The 21,798-nt window shown below is 40.8% G+C and overlaps 1 protein-coding gene across 2 annotated transcripts in view; it reads left to right on the forward strand.

Moving 5' to 3' along the window:
• CNST (consortin, connexin sorting protein) overlaps positions 1 to 21,798 on the forward strand; it is a 55,137-nt gene that overhangs the window by 1,699 nt on the left and 31,640 nt on the right. Inside the window, exons 2-4 of one of the 2 annotated variants that reach the window (XM_066617691.1) lie at positions 1,081 to 1,141; positions 1,765 to 1,865; positions 20,701 to 21,114. In XM_066617691.1, the coding sequence (XP_066473788.1) occupies positions 20,754 to 21,114 (361 nt within the window). In that variant the 5' untranslated portion in view covers positions 1,081 to 1,141; positions 1,765 to 1,865; positions 20,701 to 20,753. Of the gene's footprint in view, positions 1 to 1,080; positions 1,142 to 1,764; positions 1,866 to 10,017; positions 10,104 to 20,700; positions 21,115 to 21,798 lie in introns of those variants that run through there. The other variant, XM_066617699.1, reaches the window with a different exon arrangement.

Raw genomic sequence — 21,798 nt, forward strand, 5'->3', positions numbered from 1 at the left:
TTGGTGGGCCGCTGTGAGATACAGGAACTTGGACTAGATAGGCCTATGACCTGATCCAGTGGGGCTGTTCTTACTTGTGTACAGGGGTCCACAGCTGATGTCTTTGCTTACTATCCAGCCATTATTTGTGACTGCCCTTACCATCCTCCTCTCATGTCCTCTAGCATGTTTGCAGGGCTTGAAAGAGAGGCAGGGTCTTCTCTTGTTTCTTACCATTCATCATATCCAAGCTCAAACAATAAGAGCACCTCCCATTGCTCAGAAGAGACTCCTGTTGCTTCTTACCTTCTCAGAAATGCCAGTGGAAGCAAGAACTTTGGGGGAGGGATCTCTTTGGTTCTGGGTATTGGGCTCACCCCAATTTAAGTTAACCTGAGTTAATTTGTGGGTGCCTATTTGTATTGACGTTTGGTTCTGGTGATAGTTCCAGATGAACCAGAGCAGTTTGGGAGTATGGGTTTATATAAAACTAGGAAGGTCAGTGAGGAGTGGCGATAAAGTGTCAGCACATTTCTGAACGTTGTATCAATCTGTACGGTTGCCTGAAAACTTCCCAAATTGTTGCACTCTATCACTCTGTGGCATCATGGTTGGAAGAATTGGCTCAGGATTTTCTTTTCCAGTTTTCTTTTTTAATAAGGAGAAGGATCAAAAATAGGGTCAAGCAGAGATAACTGGTGAAAGAAAATGTCATATGAAAAATAATCAGTGTACTATATTGGTATGTCTTGACTGTAGTGGGGGGTTTGTAGGTGGTATTTGAAATGGGCACCCATTCTTGTATATATTGGACCTGTTGATTTGAATTAAGGAGTTTCTCTTAAAGCTATCTGGGCAATCAAAGTTAGAATTATGAGTAAGAAGGATCTTGGTGGCTGATGTCTTGTTCCTTTTATATTTTTTGTTTTTGCATATAAAGCTTTGTTTTTCTATAACGTATTGTTTACTGTATATTTACTGAATAGCCATATAAAGAATATAAAAGAGTTTTAAATGCAGGATATTGGTAATTAAAGCAGTGCCAACCAGTTGCTCAACTTCCTGAATATCATAGTCAGAACGTGTTCTTGTCTTACGTAGGAAGTCTGGTTAAGTTCATCAAAGGAACCTGAACAGCTATCCAGATCATATTTGAAGCTTAGTAAGTATTGGCTGAATTATTTCTGCTCTTCTAGCTTTGTGTTTCTTGAAAAGCAGCACTCCTCCCTGCCACATGGCAAAACATTTTTGAAACTGAGGAGGCATTCTAAAGCAGTTTGATCATACTGCTGGGTATGCCTTGGCTCCCAGCCATGTGATCTGTTTTCTCAAGCATAGACAAACTTGCATGCAGGTCATATTTGGAATATGCATTACTTAAATAGCTGTACTGATCAGAAACACTTGATTTGGGAGCTTGTGTTTTGGCAAAACTGAGTTTAGATTAAGATTGTCCTGTATAGCAAGATAATCTGTTCTCCTGAAATGAATGCATGAATACATTTCAGGTTTTGGCAGTCCTAAATGGCCTGTGTATGTATTTTTCTCTGTAAACCGCTTTGTGAACTTTTTGTTGAAAAGCGGTTTATAAGTACTGTTAATAGTAATAATAATCATGTATATTGTGCCCATGAGCTTCCCAAGACTTATTTAGTAAAAAAAATCATAGAAATAAACAGGGCTCTCATTTTAGCTAGTCAGATTTCTAGCCTGTTCTTTCTAGACAATTCCTGTGTGTTGGCTTGTGTTGCAGGATGTATGGATGTCTATTTATTTATTTTTCAGGATGAGCAGATATTGCATGTATTGATTCTTCTGTGCCTAAGAGAGTTCATCTCCTTGCCTCTGCAATATGATTGAGAAATGACTTAAATTCTGAGAAAATGGTAAGTCCTCCCCTCGAATTTAGAAAAGTAAGACTCAAAAGCAGGCAGCGGTAAACATTAAACTTGTGTTTTAAATATTTTTAAATTGCATACTTACAGTGTACGTATGTCTACTTGTAAAGCCTATTGAGTTCAATAAGATTAACTCATAGCTAAGTGTATATAGTACTGCTACCTTATCATATATTTATGAACCCATTTTAATTTCACATGAGAAACGAAAGTAATTTCTGTGAACATTATTCTTGTTTGCTGATTTATGTAATTTTGGGAAAGGGGAAGTAGTTTACCCCTACTTCTTAAGTAGTGACTGAAATTAGAGAGAGCATTTCAAAACTGTATTTCATTTCTGAGAAATTATTTTCTATAAATCAGGATCGTTCAGTGAAGCCAGTATTATGCTTGTAAAGCTGGAAAATATTAATATTGTTAATACGTGGGAGCCTGCTGGGAGCTTTGCTCCCTGAGCCAGCTCCCTCACCTAACCATGGAACATCTGGACTCTAAGCAACTTCTCCAGTGATTTTTTTGTACTCCTTAGAGATCAATTACACATCCAGCCTTGATATACATGGATTTTTTTATACACGGATTTGAGTCAACACGAGTGGCCCCTGCAAATGAGAAGGAATGTGCTGATCCCTGGAGAAGGGGAAAAATGCACGCCTTTAAAATCACAGTTTAAAAAACTGCTTTTTACTGTTGCAGAGAGACAGTCATACAAGTGATTACAGGTATAACCTAAGCATCCACAGATTTTTTGTCTCAAAGCTGACGAGAAGGGCCCTTTAAAGTAAAGGAAAACAGTCATTTAATAATGGCAACCGGCTGACAATCCATCAATCATTCCCTCTGCAGGCTTCACTCCTCCCTTCCCCCTGAGCAGGTGAAAGAAGGCTAAATGGCAGCGATTATCACCTTCTCCATTCTTTTCCCCTTACTGGGGCTCCTGGTGAAGAGAGGGATTGCTGCCTCCTAGTGAAGCCTAAGCACCTGGAAAGACACTGATTGCCTCTGTGTGCATCACAAAAGTGGTCAAGGCTGTTTTTAAATCACCAGAACAAAGAGACCTTGTTTTTTAAATTGATTTGCTATAGTATGTTTTTTGCCATCCAGAGTTCTTGGAATGGAACCCTCAGGAATAATGAGTCTCAACCTGTATTGCCATTTTCTACTCTTACATAAATTTTCTCTTCTTGCCAATGATGTAGCTGTACCTTGAAGCACTCCCTGTGTGAAATAATGGATTCTGTATCTTGTTCCCATCTTCCTCTCAGACCTCACTAGATCTTTGTTTGACCCATACCTTGCTAACCTACTCTCCTCTCTCAAGCCTACTCAGGCTGCATTCTTGAAACTGACTTCAGCTTGGCTTCTTGATTAGAAATTCATAATTTAATCACTTGTCCATGTGTTTGTTGCTTCGAAAGATTCATCCAGAATGCACAGGGTCACTCTGACCTGCCCCAACCCCCCCCCCCCAAAAAAAAAAAACATGATAGAACCAAAGCCATGAAATCTACATTTTGGAAGAATAGTTGGCCTGATTTTTCTTTTCAAAACGCTGACATGCTTTGTACTTGATATTATTGTGTTGTGGTGCATCATGGAGAGTTTTTAGAGCTACAATAATTAAAACACCCAACTTTGATTTTAATTAATGCCTCACCGGAAGAAAATAATCCAGAGGTTTAGCTCCAGCTGGAACATTCCCAATTCAATTTCCGTAAATGCTGCCAGTATTATTATGCTCATGACAGATTGTTTATCAGTAATACATATCTGTACTTTAAAGCAGGTTGAAGAACTGAGAGTTCAATCTAGATGCACCCTTGAGCTGACCCAGTGGTGTTGCAAAAGTGCCATAAAGCACTTTTGCACCATCTCAGGAGTTGGGAGTCTGGCGCACTGATGTGCGCTGGCCTCTGGAGGTCGAATGTTGTACTGGCAGACCGGTGAGTTCGTGTTAGCCGACTTAGGCCGGCACGGGGGTCAGGGGAGGATGAAGGGAGGGTGGAACAGGAGCATTCGGGGCAGGGGGAGGGCAGGTGGGCCAGTGAGAGGACCAAGCCTGGGAGGGGTGGAGCCAGGATCTGGAACCGAGGCCAGATCCTAATCCCACTCCTAGGCAGTGCAGTCTTACACCAGGCCGCTCAGATCTGCACCACCTCATTAGGTGCCGCAGATCCAAGTAGCCCAGTGGGGTAGCTGCCATGTGACACAGGGTAAGGGGAATGCATTTTTCTTACTCTGAGTTTTACTGCAAACCAGCCCAGCCCTGCTCTGGATGCAGCACATGCCAGCTGAACTGCCTGCTCCAGGGCATGTTAGGATTGGGCTGTGAGTTTAGTTGGGTGTCACACTGGCTTAATCTAAAAACTGAAGTCTTGGTCTCAGTTGCATATTAAATGTTTTTAATATCTTTTTTTAATGAGTCTAAGTGCAAATAATAGGCTGCAGAATTGCTGTCAAAATCTTCAAACTTCTTTAACTAAACTGAATACATATGTGGTTTTCTGGTTTGTTCATTACCCAGCCTTACTGCTGAAATGCCTAAGTGTTTGGATTCAAAGTACCTTGTATGAGTGAAAAGGCCACTTTCATGGGATGTACTCCCAGCTTTCTTCTATTTCTCTGTCCTTCAGCAACCCCCTATACCCTATTCCACACTATTTTGGAGAGTCCTTCAACACTTAAGCTGATTTTCTGGGTGTGCAGTGGGGAGAAAGGGCCAGGAAAATCATCCTGCTTGAACAGAGTTTTGTTCTTTGGTTCCTTAAAAGTGTGAATATCTTAAATATTTTTTCACACTTAGCTTGAATGGTAAATTAAGAGGCTATTCTCTAGAAATGCTGGAGCAGGAATAAGTAACCTTACAGAAAATTACATCTGCATGTCACGAAGAAAGTAGGTAGAGCTGTTATTTCCTATGGTAGTAATACTGCTGGGGTGTGTCTGTCCAAGATAATGACAAAATTGTAGGCATTTATATATGTTAGGTAATTGAAATTGTGTTTCTTGAATATATCACATGATAAAAGTTGTTTTGAAAATGAATGAAATTTCAAAGGCAGTTTGTGATACAGCATGGGAATCTGCCATTCAAATGAAATAAGTTAAAAATACCAGTTGAAGTTTAGATCTAAGTGTATAAAGCTAAATAACATTCTGATCAAGGAGAACATTAGTCAAAAATAGTAAGAGCCCAATCCTGTTGAGCTGGTACACCACAGAAACATGCATTATGGTAGTGTGGTGTGCTTTATGGCAGTTGCAAAATGTGATCTGCCATTCTACATAGCTGGGCTGCCACAAGTGGCAAGCAGCCATGCTCATGCACCAGTGGACTCTGGAGAAGCCCCAGTTCTGATAAGTTGGTGCAAGTGATGAACAGTGGGTGGGAGAAATGGGGAGGGAGAAGAATAGGGCAAAGACTGGGGCAGGGAGGGAGGTGTCGAGTCTAGGGAGGGGGCAGCATCCATGGGAGCAGCTCCTCCAATATCCTATCATCCTTTCTGACCTGGATGCACTGACCTGGATCCACTCGGACTTGTGCAAGTAAAATAGCTAGTGCAGGTCCAAGTAGACCTAACCAAGCAGCAAAAGTTTACCCCCAGGCAAGGGAACAAATATTCCCTTACCTCAAGGAGGCCTTCACAGCTTAAAACTCCCTCATGGGATATAGTGTGTGCTGTATTGACATGGCTGCATTTGTGCTGGGGAGTTACACTTAATTTGGTCGCCTGGCTCTAAAGTTATTCAAGGAAAAAAAAGCATTAGCAGTTGTGCACTGCAGGATTTTATTACATTTACCTAATTTTTGCAGCACCTAGAACAAAACCTACTACCAATCGTGATTTTTATATTATAATTTTAGTATTTTGATTACCATGAGAGGCATTTTTAAAGAAATTCGCACAGGAAAATATTGTAGTAAACAGTAAATACAGGGTATCTCAATGTGTACACACTTCATAGTATCAAACTTTTTATGTTGTAATTCAGTCATTTTCAACCACTGTGCTGTGGCACACTGGTGTGCTCTGAATGGTCTGCAGGTGTGCCATGGGAGTTTGGGGGAGGGTCATTTATTAGTAGGTTCATTGGGGAATGTGAACAGCATGGTGTGCCTTGTCAATTACCAAAATCTGATGTTGTGCCTTGGCTATTTTAGTACCTTGTCAGTGTGTCGTGGGATAAGAAAGGTTGAAAATCACTACTATAATTCATACATATGCTAGAATACAGTAGTCCATGCATATGCTGCATACAGTGTACACAGAAGCAGTTGCTTGACTGAGGGCACAATCCAAAAAAGGAAATGGGCCAGTGCAGGTAAAGCACTTTCGTGCCACCAGAAGAGGAAGGAGGCTGGCACAAGCCCCACTTGGCTGGCATAAGTGGTAAGCCTGCACTGGCTGAGCTAGGCCGGCATGGGGATTTGGGGAGGCGTGGGTGTCTTGCAATCCTGCCCACTACACCAATTTGTCCCATCCAAATTATATTCGGTCTCCCAATGCCCGCTTTTTGGCTAATTAACACCCTCTTTTTATCTCTAGAAAGAACAGCTGTGGTGTACAAAGGAATGAACACAGAACTCCTTATCTATAGCAATTAACAAGAATTTATTGCTACAAACACATACACTTATTCCCTGCAAGTCCTCTTGTCCCAAGGCTTTCCCTCCCCAAAACTCAGTGGGTAAAGGTCCAAAACCTCCAGTCCAAGTCCATAGTCTCCAGAACACAGTGCAGTCTTCCCAGTCCAGTCTTCTGTAGCAGAGTCCCTCCTTTGTGTCCTCTCCAGCAGAGTGTCCCCTCCAGCAGAGTCCTGGCAGTTCCTTTCTCCCGAGGGTCCTGGTCTGTCCATGTCCTGTAGGTCTCGGTCAGGGTGTAGCTCTTCGTGTCAGGTTAGCCCTGGGCTCCTTCTGAAGCTGCCTTTTATCCTTGGATGTCCCATAATCCAAAATGTAGCTTACCTGTGAGCTACCTTGTTAGCCCCTTGTTAAGTCCAAATTAGGCTCAGGTGAGCCATCTCTTCAGTCCATGTCCATTCAAAGTCCCATCAAGATCAAATGAAGCTCAGGTGTCCATCAGAGACTCCATTGGCCTTGATTGATTACAGCTATGGAGCCAGCCATGCCCTTCCCAGAGCTGTCAGCCAGCCGTCAAAACATGGGAATTGCTGTCAACACATCATCCACCTGATGATCTTCTGATCTTCCATTACAGTGGGGAGCAGAAGTTGGCTTTCTCCACACACGGCTACTTTTTGCCCCCACCCGACCCGGAAGTATGTATGAATTAGAGTTTATTAGAATGTGTGCACACTTTTTGGAGACACCCTGTTTACTGCTGCAGGTAAACTTATCTTCTTGGATCTCTTCTCCAAAACACTGTTTTAAGAACTAGTAAGTGAAATCACTCTTTTTCAAATTTCTTATACTAGAGAGCTATAAGTTAGGTGCAACTATTGCCATGAGTCTGGACTAAAGTAGCCAAACCTTTGTCTAATAGAACTGATTGTGAAAACCAAAATCATCATTTACTAAATTGATTCTTAAAAATCAAGAGTTTTATAATGTTGTCTTTAAGGTAGACTTCCAAAGAAAGAAAAAGGTAATCTGATGTCTTTATTTGATCCATAGGGATGTCAGCTGAAATATTTGTCTTAGTTATTAGAGACTGTGTCCTGATTTCCATCCTTAAAAAAAGATTCAGGTGTACTTGAAATAAATAGCAAAAGAGCTCACAAGAATTGATCAGAATGCTTTGGGTTTCATATAGTACTGGGTCAAAGCACCTGGCTCTGAAATCTATAAAGCAGGGATCATTGACCTTTCATCTTTCTATTAATTAAATTATTTATAAAGTGAATAGTCATCTTTGTTTCCTGATGTAATCTGAGTGAAAGTCTATAGCTAAATATTAAAAATAGCCTAGATCAGTGTTATTCAAACTGTGCGGCGCGGCTGTTTAGGGAGGCGCCAGGAACTGAAGGGGAGAGCGGGATGTCTTCTCGCAGCGATACAGTCACACCCTTGGGCAGAATACGAGCTCTTTTTTTGTCTGCGCTTTTTTTTTAAAGCAGAAGAAACGGGAGTTGCTCAGCTGCGATAGTGGCTGCTGCCGCCCCGCCCTCTTCTCCCCCCACTCCCAGGCTGCTGCCTTCTGTTTTCACTGCATGTTGTTTCCAAAGCTCTTCGACTGCAACCCCCATTTGGCAAGTACTGAGCATGCTCAGCTTGCAGTCCTTAACCCTCGCTGATCCTTGTCTGGTTGGTCCCTAGTTCCCAGCCTGGGATCACTTCTCATCAAAGTGAAATCTCTCTTTTCAACCCCCTCCCTCTTCCACTCCCCCCTTTCGATCTCCAAACCTTCCCGCTTTCCTCCCCCTCCCCAAATAAAACGCTTCCTATTTTACCAGTCACCAGGGGTCTTAAAGTTGTTTCCATGCAGTTGGCAAAGGGGGGGGGGGAAGAGAAGCATTTGTGCATGTGAAGTCATATGCCCCCAAAGTTACAGCCTTAATTTTCAGAAAGTTAAGATTAAAATTAATCTTAATTAATCTAGGGTTTCAGAGAAATGTCTGAATACTTTAAAAAAAAAATGAAAATAAACACTTTCCTCCTGGCTAAATACTGGAATATTTGCCCTCTCAAGAAATGATTTGTTTACTGGGACTCTATGTGACATCTTTCAAAAATAATTGTATTGAAGCCTAGCTAGACAAAACAGTGGGAAATCAGAAATGTTTCTGACAGTCCATCTGTGTAGAAACCCTGTTTTCAATGGGAATTTAGAGAAAGGACAACACCTACAACTGAAATATAAATATAACTGAAGTGCTACTTTCTTTAAATATTAATGTTGAAACAGAAAACAGTATGTTGAGAGGTGAATGACTGTGGTTGGGTAAGAGTCACATATTGACCTGTCAGATATTTTCATCACAGATTGAAAAAGTCAGCTATGAAGACAGACAGCACAAATATTGGATACGTTCTGATTATCACTTGTGTTGTTGGACGCTCATTCCATGAGTGGATGGAGCATTCAGCTTATGTGAGGGGTCTTGGCTCAAACGGAACACACTTTCTGTTCCTGGAGAGTCTGGTCACAGATGGAGCTTCCAACAATGGAAACTTCAATTGGGATATCAGCTGTTGTTAGTCATCTTACCTCTCCCTTTTTGCTTAAAAAGCAAAAACCAGTTGTTGCTGCCTTTTCTCCTGCTTCAGCTGTAGACTTTAAAAGGCAACTGCTCCCCCTGCCCATTCCCCCAGCTACAGTCTTGTCTCCTGTTGTTTGTTTCTTCACTCACCTGTCGTGAGTGAAGATCTGTTCTGTGCAACACATTGTAGGGGGTGGACAACAGGACTGCAGAAAGAATGGGTTAAAGGAGCAACAACTACCATTTTTCAGTTAGTTTCTGAGTAAGAGGTGGCAACACTTGGTAATGGTCTAATTTTTAAAACAAACCTGCATAGTACAGGGGCAGTGCAATCCTAATTTGCGCTGGAACAGGCAGGCCAGTGGGGTTGACCGGAGGCATGGGAAAAAAATTTTCCTTACCCTGGGGAGAGCTGCAGCAGCAGCCCTAATGGGGCTACTTGGATTTGTGCCACTGAAATTAGTGGTGCAAATCTGAGCAGAACAGGGCTGGGATCCTAAGTGTGGGATCCTAGCCCCGTTCTCTGCCTGCCCACCCTTGGGTATGCCCACTACCTGTCTCCCACCCCGAAACTCCGCCCTCCCTGCCCTCCCCATCCCCCCTACTCCTGCACCAGCTGAGTTCTGCTGACGCAAACCTACTGGGCCCCGGGGCTCACGTTGGCACAAGGAGGCCGGTGCACGCCCGTTCGCCAGCCTATCTACCCTGAGAGGTGCAAAAGTGCTTTACAGAACTTTCATGACACTCTTTGGCTAGCGCAGGGGACTTGCACCAGCTGAGGGCACGCTCAGGATTGAGCCCTAAAACTCCTGTAGTCTTGAATCCAAGTGTTCCACAGAACATGTTGGCTGTATTTTGTTCAGGAGCACTCCCAGCTTGGCAGCATGCTCCCAACCTTGTATTACTTTTGCATCTGACTTGGTGTATTGGCAACCTTCAGTCTCGAAAGACTAAGGTATCGCGCTCTGAAAGGTGGTTCTGGCACAGCGTCATGACTTGGTGATGGTGTTTTCAAGGCAATCTCTAGAAGCTGTTCAAGGACAACTTGAGTAACTTGGCAGTAAAGTAAGTAGCAATCCTATTGTTGTATTGATGGGGGACCATTGAGGGTGGGATAGTACCACCTGTTAATTGAGCACATCCGATAATCCTGCACCACCAAGGTTCCAAAAGTGTTGGGTTATCAGAACTCTACTGTATAATATATGGCCAAAATAATGATTCTTGATCATTTTCTAATAATTAGCTATCAAGTCAGTTTCCAGTTTTCAAATAGTTTTAACCATGTCTTCTGTTAAATGTGTAATTTTTCCCCACCTGTACTCCAAAGTCCAACCAGCCATAATGCTGCTGACCTAGTGATTGTGGTTAAGAGATTGGGAGTAGACCTTGGAGACTCATGCTCCCCCCCCCCCACTTCTTGTTCTTTACAAGTTCCTTCCTCCTTTATTGGCATAAAAATCAACATAAAAACATAAAACAGTACACTTAAACCTTACCTAAAACAGCCCCATAACTAGCATTAAGCAAGTAGTGTTATATCTGCACCTAACCAGCATTAACTTTTAACCAACATTTGAAGATTATTCTACTAGCACAATTAGATTTAAATCTGATTTATTTTTTTTTGCACTCTGAAGGATGCTCAGGATTTATATGTTCTAGCAGGAGAGGGAAAAGATAAGGAAGTAAGCTGCTTTACCAAAGAGCTTAGAAAGGAGTATTTAAATTTTCAACACATTCTTTTGTAGAGAGAGGCAACCAGCTGCCATAAACAGTTAAGATGCAAGTTTGTCTGATAGTGAGAATGTTTACTAATGAAACTGTACATAACACTATAATCTCATGATGAGAGAAAGTACTAATGAGGCCACCCTGTGGGACAGCTACACTGAGTGGCAATTATCTCTGTTGGAAAGTAGGACTGGAAAGGGAATTTGTATCCCAACATTAAATCTTCTTCTTTCCCAAACTCTTGCCTCACCACCCTGTAAAAGAAATTTGTAGAAAAATTGCTGTTTTTTATAAAAAGTGACTTATTGGTTATTGTTTTATTCATTCTTAGATGAAGGTGGCATTGTGTATGTATTTTGACTATAAAAGCATGAAATATTGTGTGCTTCAGTTTTTTTACTTATCCATATGTACAGTGCAGTATAAATTATCCTTTTTTGGTTAAATCCTACACAGAGCAAATCTGTTATAAGGTGATTCTTTTCCAGCTGCTGCAGATCCTACTGTATATGTTTTGCTTCCTGATACAGAGCCACACATGCTGAGTTTAATCATAGCACTCTGAGATTTTTCTTCTGATACATTCAACTGGCATTATTGGATTAGGAAATGTATGTATTAGTATCTGCTGCAAATGTATAAACTGGGGTCAATTTGTCAAGCCTTGAATCTGAATTTCATTATGTATAGAAAGGGAGATCTCTCTCTCTCTCTCTCTCTCTCTCATCAGTGCATGAAGCAACAGATGTCCGACAAGCTCTAGCACTTTGTCATGGAGGTAGAAGACTAACATTGTAATACTATGCATGTCTATTAAGAAGTAAGCCCCGTTATGTTCAATATTGTTGGTTATATTTTGTATTGCAATCTATAATCACATTTTTCTGATTTGTATCATATCTTTGATGAGGGAGAGAGAGAGAATAGTTGCATAATAACTTTATCAGAACCAAATAAAAATAATTGTTTTAGCAAATAGTTTATAATGGCAGGAGACCCTAAGAGGATAATTGTGGAATGAATAGCAATAAAGTGGGCCTGCTGTATCTGTGGGACATGTACCTGCAGTTTCAACCAACTGTAGATTGAAATGTACTCTGGAAAAAAATTCCACATACTCTCTACAAAAACTCCACATATCCTGCTCTAGCATAATCTAATCTGGAATCAGATATCTCTGAAGCACTCATGTCTTGTTCACTTCATGCCCTCCATTCAGAACACTTTTACGCAATTTATGTAATTTTACGCAATTCACACAATTTTATGTAATTTCCGCAATTTTACCTCATTTTACAAGTAGACTTGACCATGTGCGTTTTTTGTATCTGCACAGATTCCAGAACAAAAACCCCATCGATACAAAAAGATCTGAGGTTACAGTAAGCCATATTGGGGTGAAAGAACATGTCTCTTCTCCTTTTGAAAACATAAAACAGCAAGAATTATTTGGATGTATCTCCAACACTTGTCAGAACATTTAGCTCTCTTGTAAGAGAGGGCAGTAGTAAAGAGTTATGTGTATATTAGCAAAGCTGGAGATTAATTTTTAGGACCCAGTAGGTATGAGATCAATAGAAACCAGATTGCTTAGTTGGAAGGCATATCCCTCCCTCCCATGAGGGAAGTCCCAATATTAGTTGGTAGAAAAGTAGAAATCTAGAATCCTTCTATATCAGTGTTTCTCAAACTGTGGGTCGGAACCCACTAGGTGGGTCGTGAGCCAGTTTCAGGTGGGTCCCCATTCATTTCAATATTTTATTTTTAATATATTAGACTTGGTGCTACCATGGTATGTGACTGCATTTGGGGAAATGTTACAGATCTGTACTTGTAACAAGTTACTCTGTGTATTCTTTTAACAATAGTAGCTGGGACTTACTCCTGGGTTAAGTGTGGGTAGAATTGCAGACTAGGATTGTCAAAAAAATTTTCCTGCTTAATGATGTCACTTCTGGTCATGATATCACTTGCAGTGGGTCCTGACATATTCTCATTCTAAAAAGTGGGTCCCAGTGCTAAATGTGTGAGAACCACTGTTCTAGATGGTTATATTCTCCATTCTTCCAAGTAGACAAAAATTGCTGGTAACTGTGTCCTATGCAGTAGCTGCCTTGCTATATAGGTTTCGTGGGAATTGCGTATGATAATTCATCTTTGCTGATAAGTAAAGTGTTCATCTTGGTTTATGTAACAGGATGACTTGAACAATACACTTAACAAGCCATTACTTGTTCAGCAAGAAGTGTTACACTAAATTGGCTAACCTCAGAACTGCAAACATTTTGGAGGGAGTAATGCGAAAGGAGGGAGATGATAAAGCTGAATGTCCAAGAACTACATTTTTTTTAAGAGTGTAAAATTCTGGAATAATTTCACTGGACTGCTAATGACAAATATGAAGAATATTTTTGAAATGTATTTTCTGCCTTTTCTATGGAAAGCATAAGAAATCAATACAAAGCAGTTAACAAATTTGAGAATCATGAAGTCAGAATGATTTGATGGACCAATTGCTATCTAGTTTTGACACCTCGCTCTTTAGTTACCAGTAGATGCCCTGTGGTAGCTACAGTGATGATAAAGAGCCAGGCTAGGCTTTTCAGTTATCTGCTTTGGTCAGACTGTTTCTTTTTTTTATTACCTCAGTTTTGGTCCGTTGTGGCAGATTCCCCCCCCCCGTATGTGATCTGTTTTATCAATGTATTTATTATACAGAAAGTTTTCTACTTTTTAACCAGAAAACATGGCTCTCAGTCTTCATAAAATGCTACCGTTCCCTAACAAACTTTACACTTGAAAAATTGAAAACCATGGAAAAATGGATTCATAAGTAAAGATACTAGAAAAGAGGCATGGAAGGAGGCAGATTGAAAAGCAGCCTTTTAAAATATGTATGTATTGGCAACCTTCAGTCTTGAAAAACTATGGTATCGCGCTCTGAAAGGTGGTTCTGGCACAGCGTCTAGTGTGGCTGGAAAGGCCAATCTGGGAGTGAAAATACTGAACTCAAAAAAGGAAACAAAAATAAACAGCTGCACCTCACCCCAATAAAGAATGTTCTTCCAAAGAGGGAAGAGGAAGAGAATACTAGGAGAGGCAATTCTGATCCTAACAGGATTTTACTTGTTTGCTTCTATCTCCTGGTTCTCTCTCACCAGTCAGTTGCTCCCTCTTAGAACATAATGACACCATATAATTGGTCTGTCTATGGAGTTGAGAAAGATACAATAGGTGAGCTGGGAGGTAAGAGGCGGTATCATTTGATCCAGCTCAGGATCTCTTATTTCTTTAGGCAATGCAGTTTTCAAATAAAAAGAATATTTTTTGTTCTGGAAGGAGTTATATTAAAATCAATGTTATGGTAGCCACTCAATAATAATGATTTCATAGGAAATTGAATCTGTCCATATAACTTTGCTTTGCAAACAATTTTTCCAAACAATTCTGTACCTGTCTACATAGGACAGCACTGTTCAACTTGTTTGTTTCTCCAGGGAGACAAATATATGAGAGCATACTAGTGAGGTGTGCACTTGGCCAGCTGACAAACACTGATCATGGGGAGGAAAGGGCTAAATGTGCACATCATCAGCATACTGTACTCAGGAGATGGCCTTCGCGCATTCATCCCCAGGAACAGACAAATGACTGAGCAATATCTTGCTGTCTACTAGGGCAATGTAGTGTTCCATGGCAAACTGGATACCTGTCTTTATTCTATTTCCTTGTTTCAGGAAGTAACAAGTTTGGGGTTCAGTCTGTAAATTAATGAAAAATTCTTCATTTTAACATCTGAAACTCTGCACCGTTTTATCTTCTCTCTCTCTCACACACACACACTCACACTCACACACAAACAAACTTATATGCTGCATTTCTTTAACCCCAGATATTTAAGTACATGATTTATTAGGCTATCATTTAGATATTTCTGCTTCACTTTCCTCCATTGTGAAAAAGAATGGGAAAGCCTTTGCCTGCTTATTGTGGATGTTGTGATATTTAAGCTTTGCAAAGCACATCTCAGATGGTTGATTTATTTAATTGCTAAATGTTAAGCCTGGTTGGAAAATTTTCCTAATTATATGGAGGCTCTTTCTTTGGCTAGAAAATTTGTTGTTAAATACAAGATTTTCAATTAGCAGAAGAGTAGTAATGATCTAGATAATCTGTATCTTAACAAGATACATCTACATATTTCTGAGCTTTTGAGAAGAGCTTTTATTTGAATTAACCACACTACTTTTCCAAAGAAGAATCCTCTCATGCTTACAAAGTACAGTGATTATATTTCACAACTGTGAAATGCTATGTATCTGGAATTAAATTTCAAGAAGTAGTTTAGTTTACTCTGACCCCCTTTGACACACACAGTTGCAACTATTTGCTTGGACTTTGGGCTCATGACAATGTGTTTTGTTCAATCTTACCTGAAGCACATTTCTCTTAAATAACTGCAAATCAATTTTAAAAGGGTTTGAAATAGGTAATAAATTTATCACCACCCAGGGTTGGAGCCTGTAATTCACTGCATCTGGAAATGAAAATTCTAAGGGATAAGATTCTTCTCTGGGTTGGCCTTCTTACCATCATGCAGCCTCTAACTCTGTTTGCAGTTCCTTCTTCCCCTTCTGTTGCAAGGAAGTGTCTAAAACCTGAACCATGTCATCAACTGTCAGGGGCCTGAAGAAACTTTTTTCCCCACTCCCTTAAAGTATTGTACTTTTGTGTCAAATTTTTTTAAGGGACAGTCTTGCCTGAAAAGTGAGAGAGAGAGGTGTGCCTTAGTTGTTTTTTTTTTTACTAAACAGTTTAGATGCATCTTAAGCTGCAATCCTATACCCATTTATGTGGGACTGAGTACCGTTGAACTCAGTGAGGCTTACTTCTGAGTAGGCTGTATTGGATTGTGCTGTTACCTTTTCTCTTTTATTCAGTAGGTGCTCCCACTTTGCAACTTACATTTTTGAAGATAAATTCTGAAAAGTATTTGAATAATACATGGTTTGTTTGTCCTGCAAAGTGCTCAGAGCTACTCCCTTGAGATATGCTTTCTCTGAGTGTTTCCTCATGCTCTGCTGTTGAAATGTCTTAGTTTTGATTTTAAGAAACTACTTGCAATATTTTGTACAAAGAATTTGTAAAGATATAACTTGTGGGTTTCAACCAGGCTATGCTTGTGGACAGAGTCTTGGGGTCACTTGAGCTACTTGAATTTGTCACTCTTGGAAATCAGATGGACTTCACAGTTTAGTGAGCTGGCACAGAGCCAGGACTGTTTACCAGTCAGTTGGGGAGGAAGAAGATGTTCAAAGTGTTAAAACAAACAAAAATCCCCCTACTACAGGGGTGCTCAGTAGGTGGATCGCGATCTACCGGTAGATCGAGAGGCAAAATGAGTAGATCGCGGAGTGCCGACCCCCCCCCTTCAGGTGCTTCTGGGAGGAAACGCCGGGAGTAAGGCCCATTGTACTCAATAGGGCTTACTCCCAGGTAAGTGTGGCTAGGATTGCAGCCTCACAGCCTAATCCTAGGCATGTCTACTCAGGAGTAAGTCCTGTTATACTCAGTGGGGCTCAAGGTACACCAACATACATTGTACACATAAATGTTATATGTTATGATGGCGCGAACATTGTAAAAAAAACTCTGGTAGATCTCTGGGCCTTGCTGGGTTTCAAAGTAGCTCTCGAGCCAAAAAAGTGTGAGCACCCCTGCCCTACTACAATAAGATAAACATGTCTACTGTCTTCAAATGACTTAGCAACCACTTTAGGATGCTGAGGCCTCACATAAGAACATAAGAACAGCCCCGCTGGATCAGGTCATAGGCCTATCTAGTCCAGCTTCCTGTGTCTCACAGTGGCCCACCAAATGCCCCAGGGAGCACACCAGATAACAAGAGACCTGCATCCTAGTGCCCTGTTTTGCATCTGACATAGCCCATTTCTAAAATCAGGAGGTTGCACATACACATCATGTCTTGTAACCTGTAATGGATTTTTCCTCCACAAATTTGTCCAATAACCTTTTAAAGACATCTAGGCCAGATGCCATCACCATATCCTGTGGCAAGGAGTTCCACAGACCAACCACATGCTGAGTAAAGAAATACTTTCTTTTGTCTGTTCTAACTCTCCCAACACTCAATTTTAGTGGATGTCCCCTGGTTCTGGTGTTGTGTGAGATTGTAAAGAGCATCTCTCTATCTACTCTAACCTTCTCGTGCATAATTCTCCCTTGGGGAGAAAGGCAGGATAAAAATAATGTTAATAAATAAGCTATATTAAACTAATAAATGGTTGGTTGACTGAAGTGACTGAAAAAGTTAATTGGATTATCCCTGGTTCTGTGCTGAGATGCCCAGTCCTCTGAGTCAGACTAGTTGAAGACCTGTTTGGATAGCTCGTGGGTTCTAAATGTAAAATCCTCATACCTTTCCAAGTTTTTGTTTCTCTAAGGGAAAAGTCAGTGAATTCTGTACAAATTTTTGGACTTGCTATGAGCTACACTTTTGCCTTTAAAAGATACAGTACAAGGTAGCAAATTAATCCCCTGTTAAATTAAGTACAGATGGGGCCTCAGTATCCATGGGGATCTGTTCTCAGCTCCCCCCCCCCAACTGAAGGAGATCTTTCTCCCTCCGAAGGTCCCCTACGTAGGGGACCCCCAGGGCTGAAAATTACGGTTTTGATTATCTGCGGTTTTCAGTATCGGCGGGGGTTGAAAAATGAATCTTCCGCAGATATTGAGCCCCCTTCAAGGGCTTCCCTAGGCCTTATATGGCTTATATGGCTAAAACACATAACTTCCAGTTTCCCTTGGGAAACCAAAAGTGGCGTGTTTTTTTTTGCCTCTCTGGGCCATTCTTATACTCGCATAGGCATGTGCAGATGCACGCTGCCTCTGGGGGCTTCAAAAGGTCCTCCAGAAGGGACCAGAATGCAGCTCAGGTGGAGCTGAGTTGGCTCAATGCAAGTCTGGGGGACCCGTGTTGAGCCAGAATGAAAAATCTGCAGATAGACTATCACTCGTGCCCAACAGCCAGACCTGGTGCAGATCTTCCTGGCTGGTGGTTCTAAAACACAAAGTGAAATACTCCTTAAGAGAAAAGTAAACAATGGTCTAGCACTTGAAAACAATGTGATGGTCTATGACACTCTTGTGGTTGGCGCATATCTTTGTAAGGAGGAAAACATTTGTGTGGATTAGCATTTGTTTGCTGAGATAATGTGACTGTTGTGATAATGTGACCTTTATCTTATCTTATATTTAACTGTAATTTTTTGTTAGATGAAACACAATGTTCTGTTTCTGAAGAAGCTACATTTTACTTTGAATAGTAAAACAGTTTTATTTTTATGTTTTATTGGATTTACATTTCAGTGGGAATGTTGATTTTTGCCCATGGTATAAGTTTGCAAAAGATGATCTGTTAAATGTTAGAGTAGCAATGTCCTGTTAGAAAATTGACATCCTTGGAACACTTTATTCACAGTTCAAAAATGATTTGAAGCTTAATAGATATAAGCTTAATGGCTTCATAATGTTTTTAGTAGCAGTGTAGTATTTATAATTAATATAATAAAGTTCAGCAACCTGCCATTGTAAATACAGTTCAAAATTATATCAGTAGAAGAACATTACCTGAAAAAGCAAGAAAACCATGTCTTATTCAAGTTTGTAGCACTGCTACAAACTGTTTACACTGGTAGTACTGCTTACGCTGATAAAGCGTGTGATATTATTAAGATCAGCTTCCTTCTGTCTTCACAGTTCACCACAAAATAAGGTTCCAAACCATACTATATCTGCTTAATATAGAGTTCAATGCATCTCTGAGTGTTGGTCTACAAATACAAAATCACGACTTGAATCTAGTGGATCAAATGGAAGGCACTTCTACTTCTGCATGGTATATTCTTGGATTTCTACAGATTTCTCCCCCCGCCCCCCCAAATGCTGTTCCAGAGGGTTTCCACACATCCAGGAGTCATTGTTGGCAGGACAGATGGGGTGCAGCAGGAAGGAGGAGATGGGAAAGCCTCATGATTACTGGGCTGGGGCACCTCCCTTATGAGGAAAGGCTACAGTATTTGGGGCTCTTCAGTCTAGAAAAGGCACCTGAGGGGGGACATGATTGAGACATACAAAGTTATGCAAGGGATGGATAGAGTGGATAGAGAGACACTCTTTTCCCTCTCACATAACACCAGAACGAGGGGACACCCACTAAAACTGAGGGTTGGGAGAGTTAGGACAGACAAAAGAATATTTCTTTACTCAGCACGTAATTAGTCTATGGAACTCCTTGCCAAATGAAATAGTGATCTTGCCTAGATGCCTTTAAGAGGAGATTGGACAAATTTCTGGAGGAAAAGTTCATCAAAGGTAACAAATCATGTTAGGTATGTGCAAACTACTGATTTTAGAAGTAGGCTACTTCAGAATGCCAGGTGCAGGGGAGGGAACCAGGGCGCAGGTTGTGTCTTGTTGTCTTGTGTGCTCCCTGAAGCATTTGGTGGGCCACTGTGAGATACAAGAAGCTGGACTAGTTGGGCCTTCGGCCTGATCCAGTGGGGCTCTTCTTATGTTCTTATGAAACAAGTTTATGTTGTTTAGAATTTCTAAAAATCCTAAACTGTAACTTTCCCGTTACCTTCTGATTATATAAACATCCATGTACAATAGGATATATGCATACATTTAGAAAAGGAACTAGACATGTATAGTTTGTGATCACCAGTTATCAAAAGACCAATAGTAATATGTGGGTTTTTCAACTATCCTCGATATGAATTGCTTTGACTCGGCATAGATGTAAGGCTTTCAATATCTTAACCATGGTTAGAAGATCTGGAGGATGCCATAGGCTCATATGATCCTTTGCTCTTCCTCTTTCTTCCGTTCTCCAGTACAAGTAACTCTCTCCCTCTCCCTCTTAATCGTGGGTTACTATTAGATGTGCACTGTGCTAACTGCAGATGATGTTAAGCAGGCTTCCCAGTATAATCAGAGATTGAAACCAGGTTTTGAAACTGGTTTGCACATTCTAGTTGGGATTTCCAGATGCCCTCTTGAATCTGGAAATCCCAATTTACAGTCACCACTTTAACAGGCAGATCTTGTGTTTACCATGTGTAGAAGTAAAGCTAATGTATAAGAGGTTGTCTAAATGAGCCAAGTCTGTTCTAGCCACGAGTCTGACTGATGCAGCCATTTTGGTGGTTGTTTGGTCGATGAGTTGGGGAGGGGTAGCAAAGTGACAAGAGTGGCCTGCATCTTCTACCTGCCCACTGCCTATCAAGCTGCTTCACTTGGCTCTCTGATCTCACTCTGCTTGTTGAGAACAAGTAGGAAGAGGGTAGAGACAGTGGCAGCCCACTGCTTCCTCCAGTGCTGCTGGAGGGTGAGGAAGCTGCTACCACTGTTGCTGCTTAGGGAAGCTCCCCCTGGCCTTAAGCTCCTCTTTTCTCTGCAGTGACCTGTTTGAAATGAACAATATGAGTGGCATATACTAGGACTCTCAGCTTGCTTCACATATCCTGCTATTTCAAACAGGACAAGTACAAAGGGAAGAGAACTTGCCACTGCTGAAGGAGGTAGAATTAATGAATCCAGATTACCACACTCTGCAGTGTTTTGCTTCACCCACCTCTTTTCTCCTTGTCAGCCTGGCTGCCTTCCTAAGCAGATAAATATGTGAGAAGGAGGTAGCAGCAGCAGCAGCAGCGGGGTGGCCACATGCACATGAGGTTTGGAGGCAGGGTGCATACTACCAGGGGCAATGCATCTGCCCCAGTTCAGGTTGCTGATCTACTCTGACCGTTCCTGATACCTAAGTATAAATAAATAAATGAGTCTCTGTGGACAAAATAGTACTTGGATTTTGATTATTATATATATTTGACTTTTTTTTTTTTAGAGCTAAGAATCATTTTGACTAAAAGTTGGATACAAATTGATAGAAACGCTCTAATGGATGACGGGGAATCTCCTACAAATGACCTTCTGTTAAATGTGCAAGACCTACTTCGTGCTGACACATGCGTGGAAAGGAGAACAACTCACTTGACTTCTTCACCAGATGAAAATGAAAATCAACTTAATGGTAGCAAGGATGAGACTCTGAAAAGAAGTGACAACGTCATGGGAATAGTTGCGCAGGACAGCATTAATAATAATGAAGGGGAGGACAGTGGAGACTACACACCTTGCTTTCAAGAAGTTGAAAGTGGCAAGCCATCTAGAAGTTTCAGTTCAGATGATATGCTCATTCCAGAAAAATGCATCTCTGGGAAAAGGACTTCACAACAAACAAATGGCTCCATCAGGAAAGGTACAGTGGGTATCTAAATATACACAGTTTGTTTGCTCAAAGGTAATACAGCTTTGCTTAAATTTCTCAAATTGGGCTCATTCACTTTTAGTTTGACTTGGGCATATCTACTTATAAATTAACTATGCTGAAAATGTGCAGTATTTCCATTTCCTCCTTGGGAAATGGCTCCAGCTTTCCACCCACTCTGGTAATCTAGGCTTAAATAAAGCAGACACTAACTGTGAGAAGTAACAAAAGGTTATTCTTATCTTTCCATTCCAAATGCCTAGGATACAGTTTTAACCCATTCCCAGATGGGTTTTTCTGGTAATAATGAAATAAAAACACATAACACTGTTTTCTGCACTTTTCATAAAACAAAAACAAAAAAAACAAACCATTCTCTAATATCTCTACACGTATGTGGCCACATCCACTGAAAGCATACCACCTATATCATCTACCTAATACACTTTTAAAGTGATTATAAGTATAACTCATAAAAATGAGCCCTTGGAATAAAAACATATAACACCGCTTTCTACATTTCCTATTTTTTGTGAAAAAACAAAATCTGCAAAAAAATAAAACTGAAAAAGCACACCTCTTCTCATTCTTTGAATTTACAAGATGCGTTGCTATATTACGTAGTTGCTTCCAGCTGTGCTGGGATGCCATAGTGGAATTTAAGCAATATTGCAG

The sequence above is a fragment of the Tiliqua scincoides genome, chromosome 1 (assembly GCF_035046505.1).
Source record: "Tiliqua scincoides isolate rTilSci1 chromosome 1, rTilSci1.hap2, whole genome shotgun sequence".
Taxonomy (NCBI): Eukaryota; Metazoa; Chordata; class Lepidosauria; order Squamata; family Scincidae; genus Tiliqua; species Tiliqua scincoides.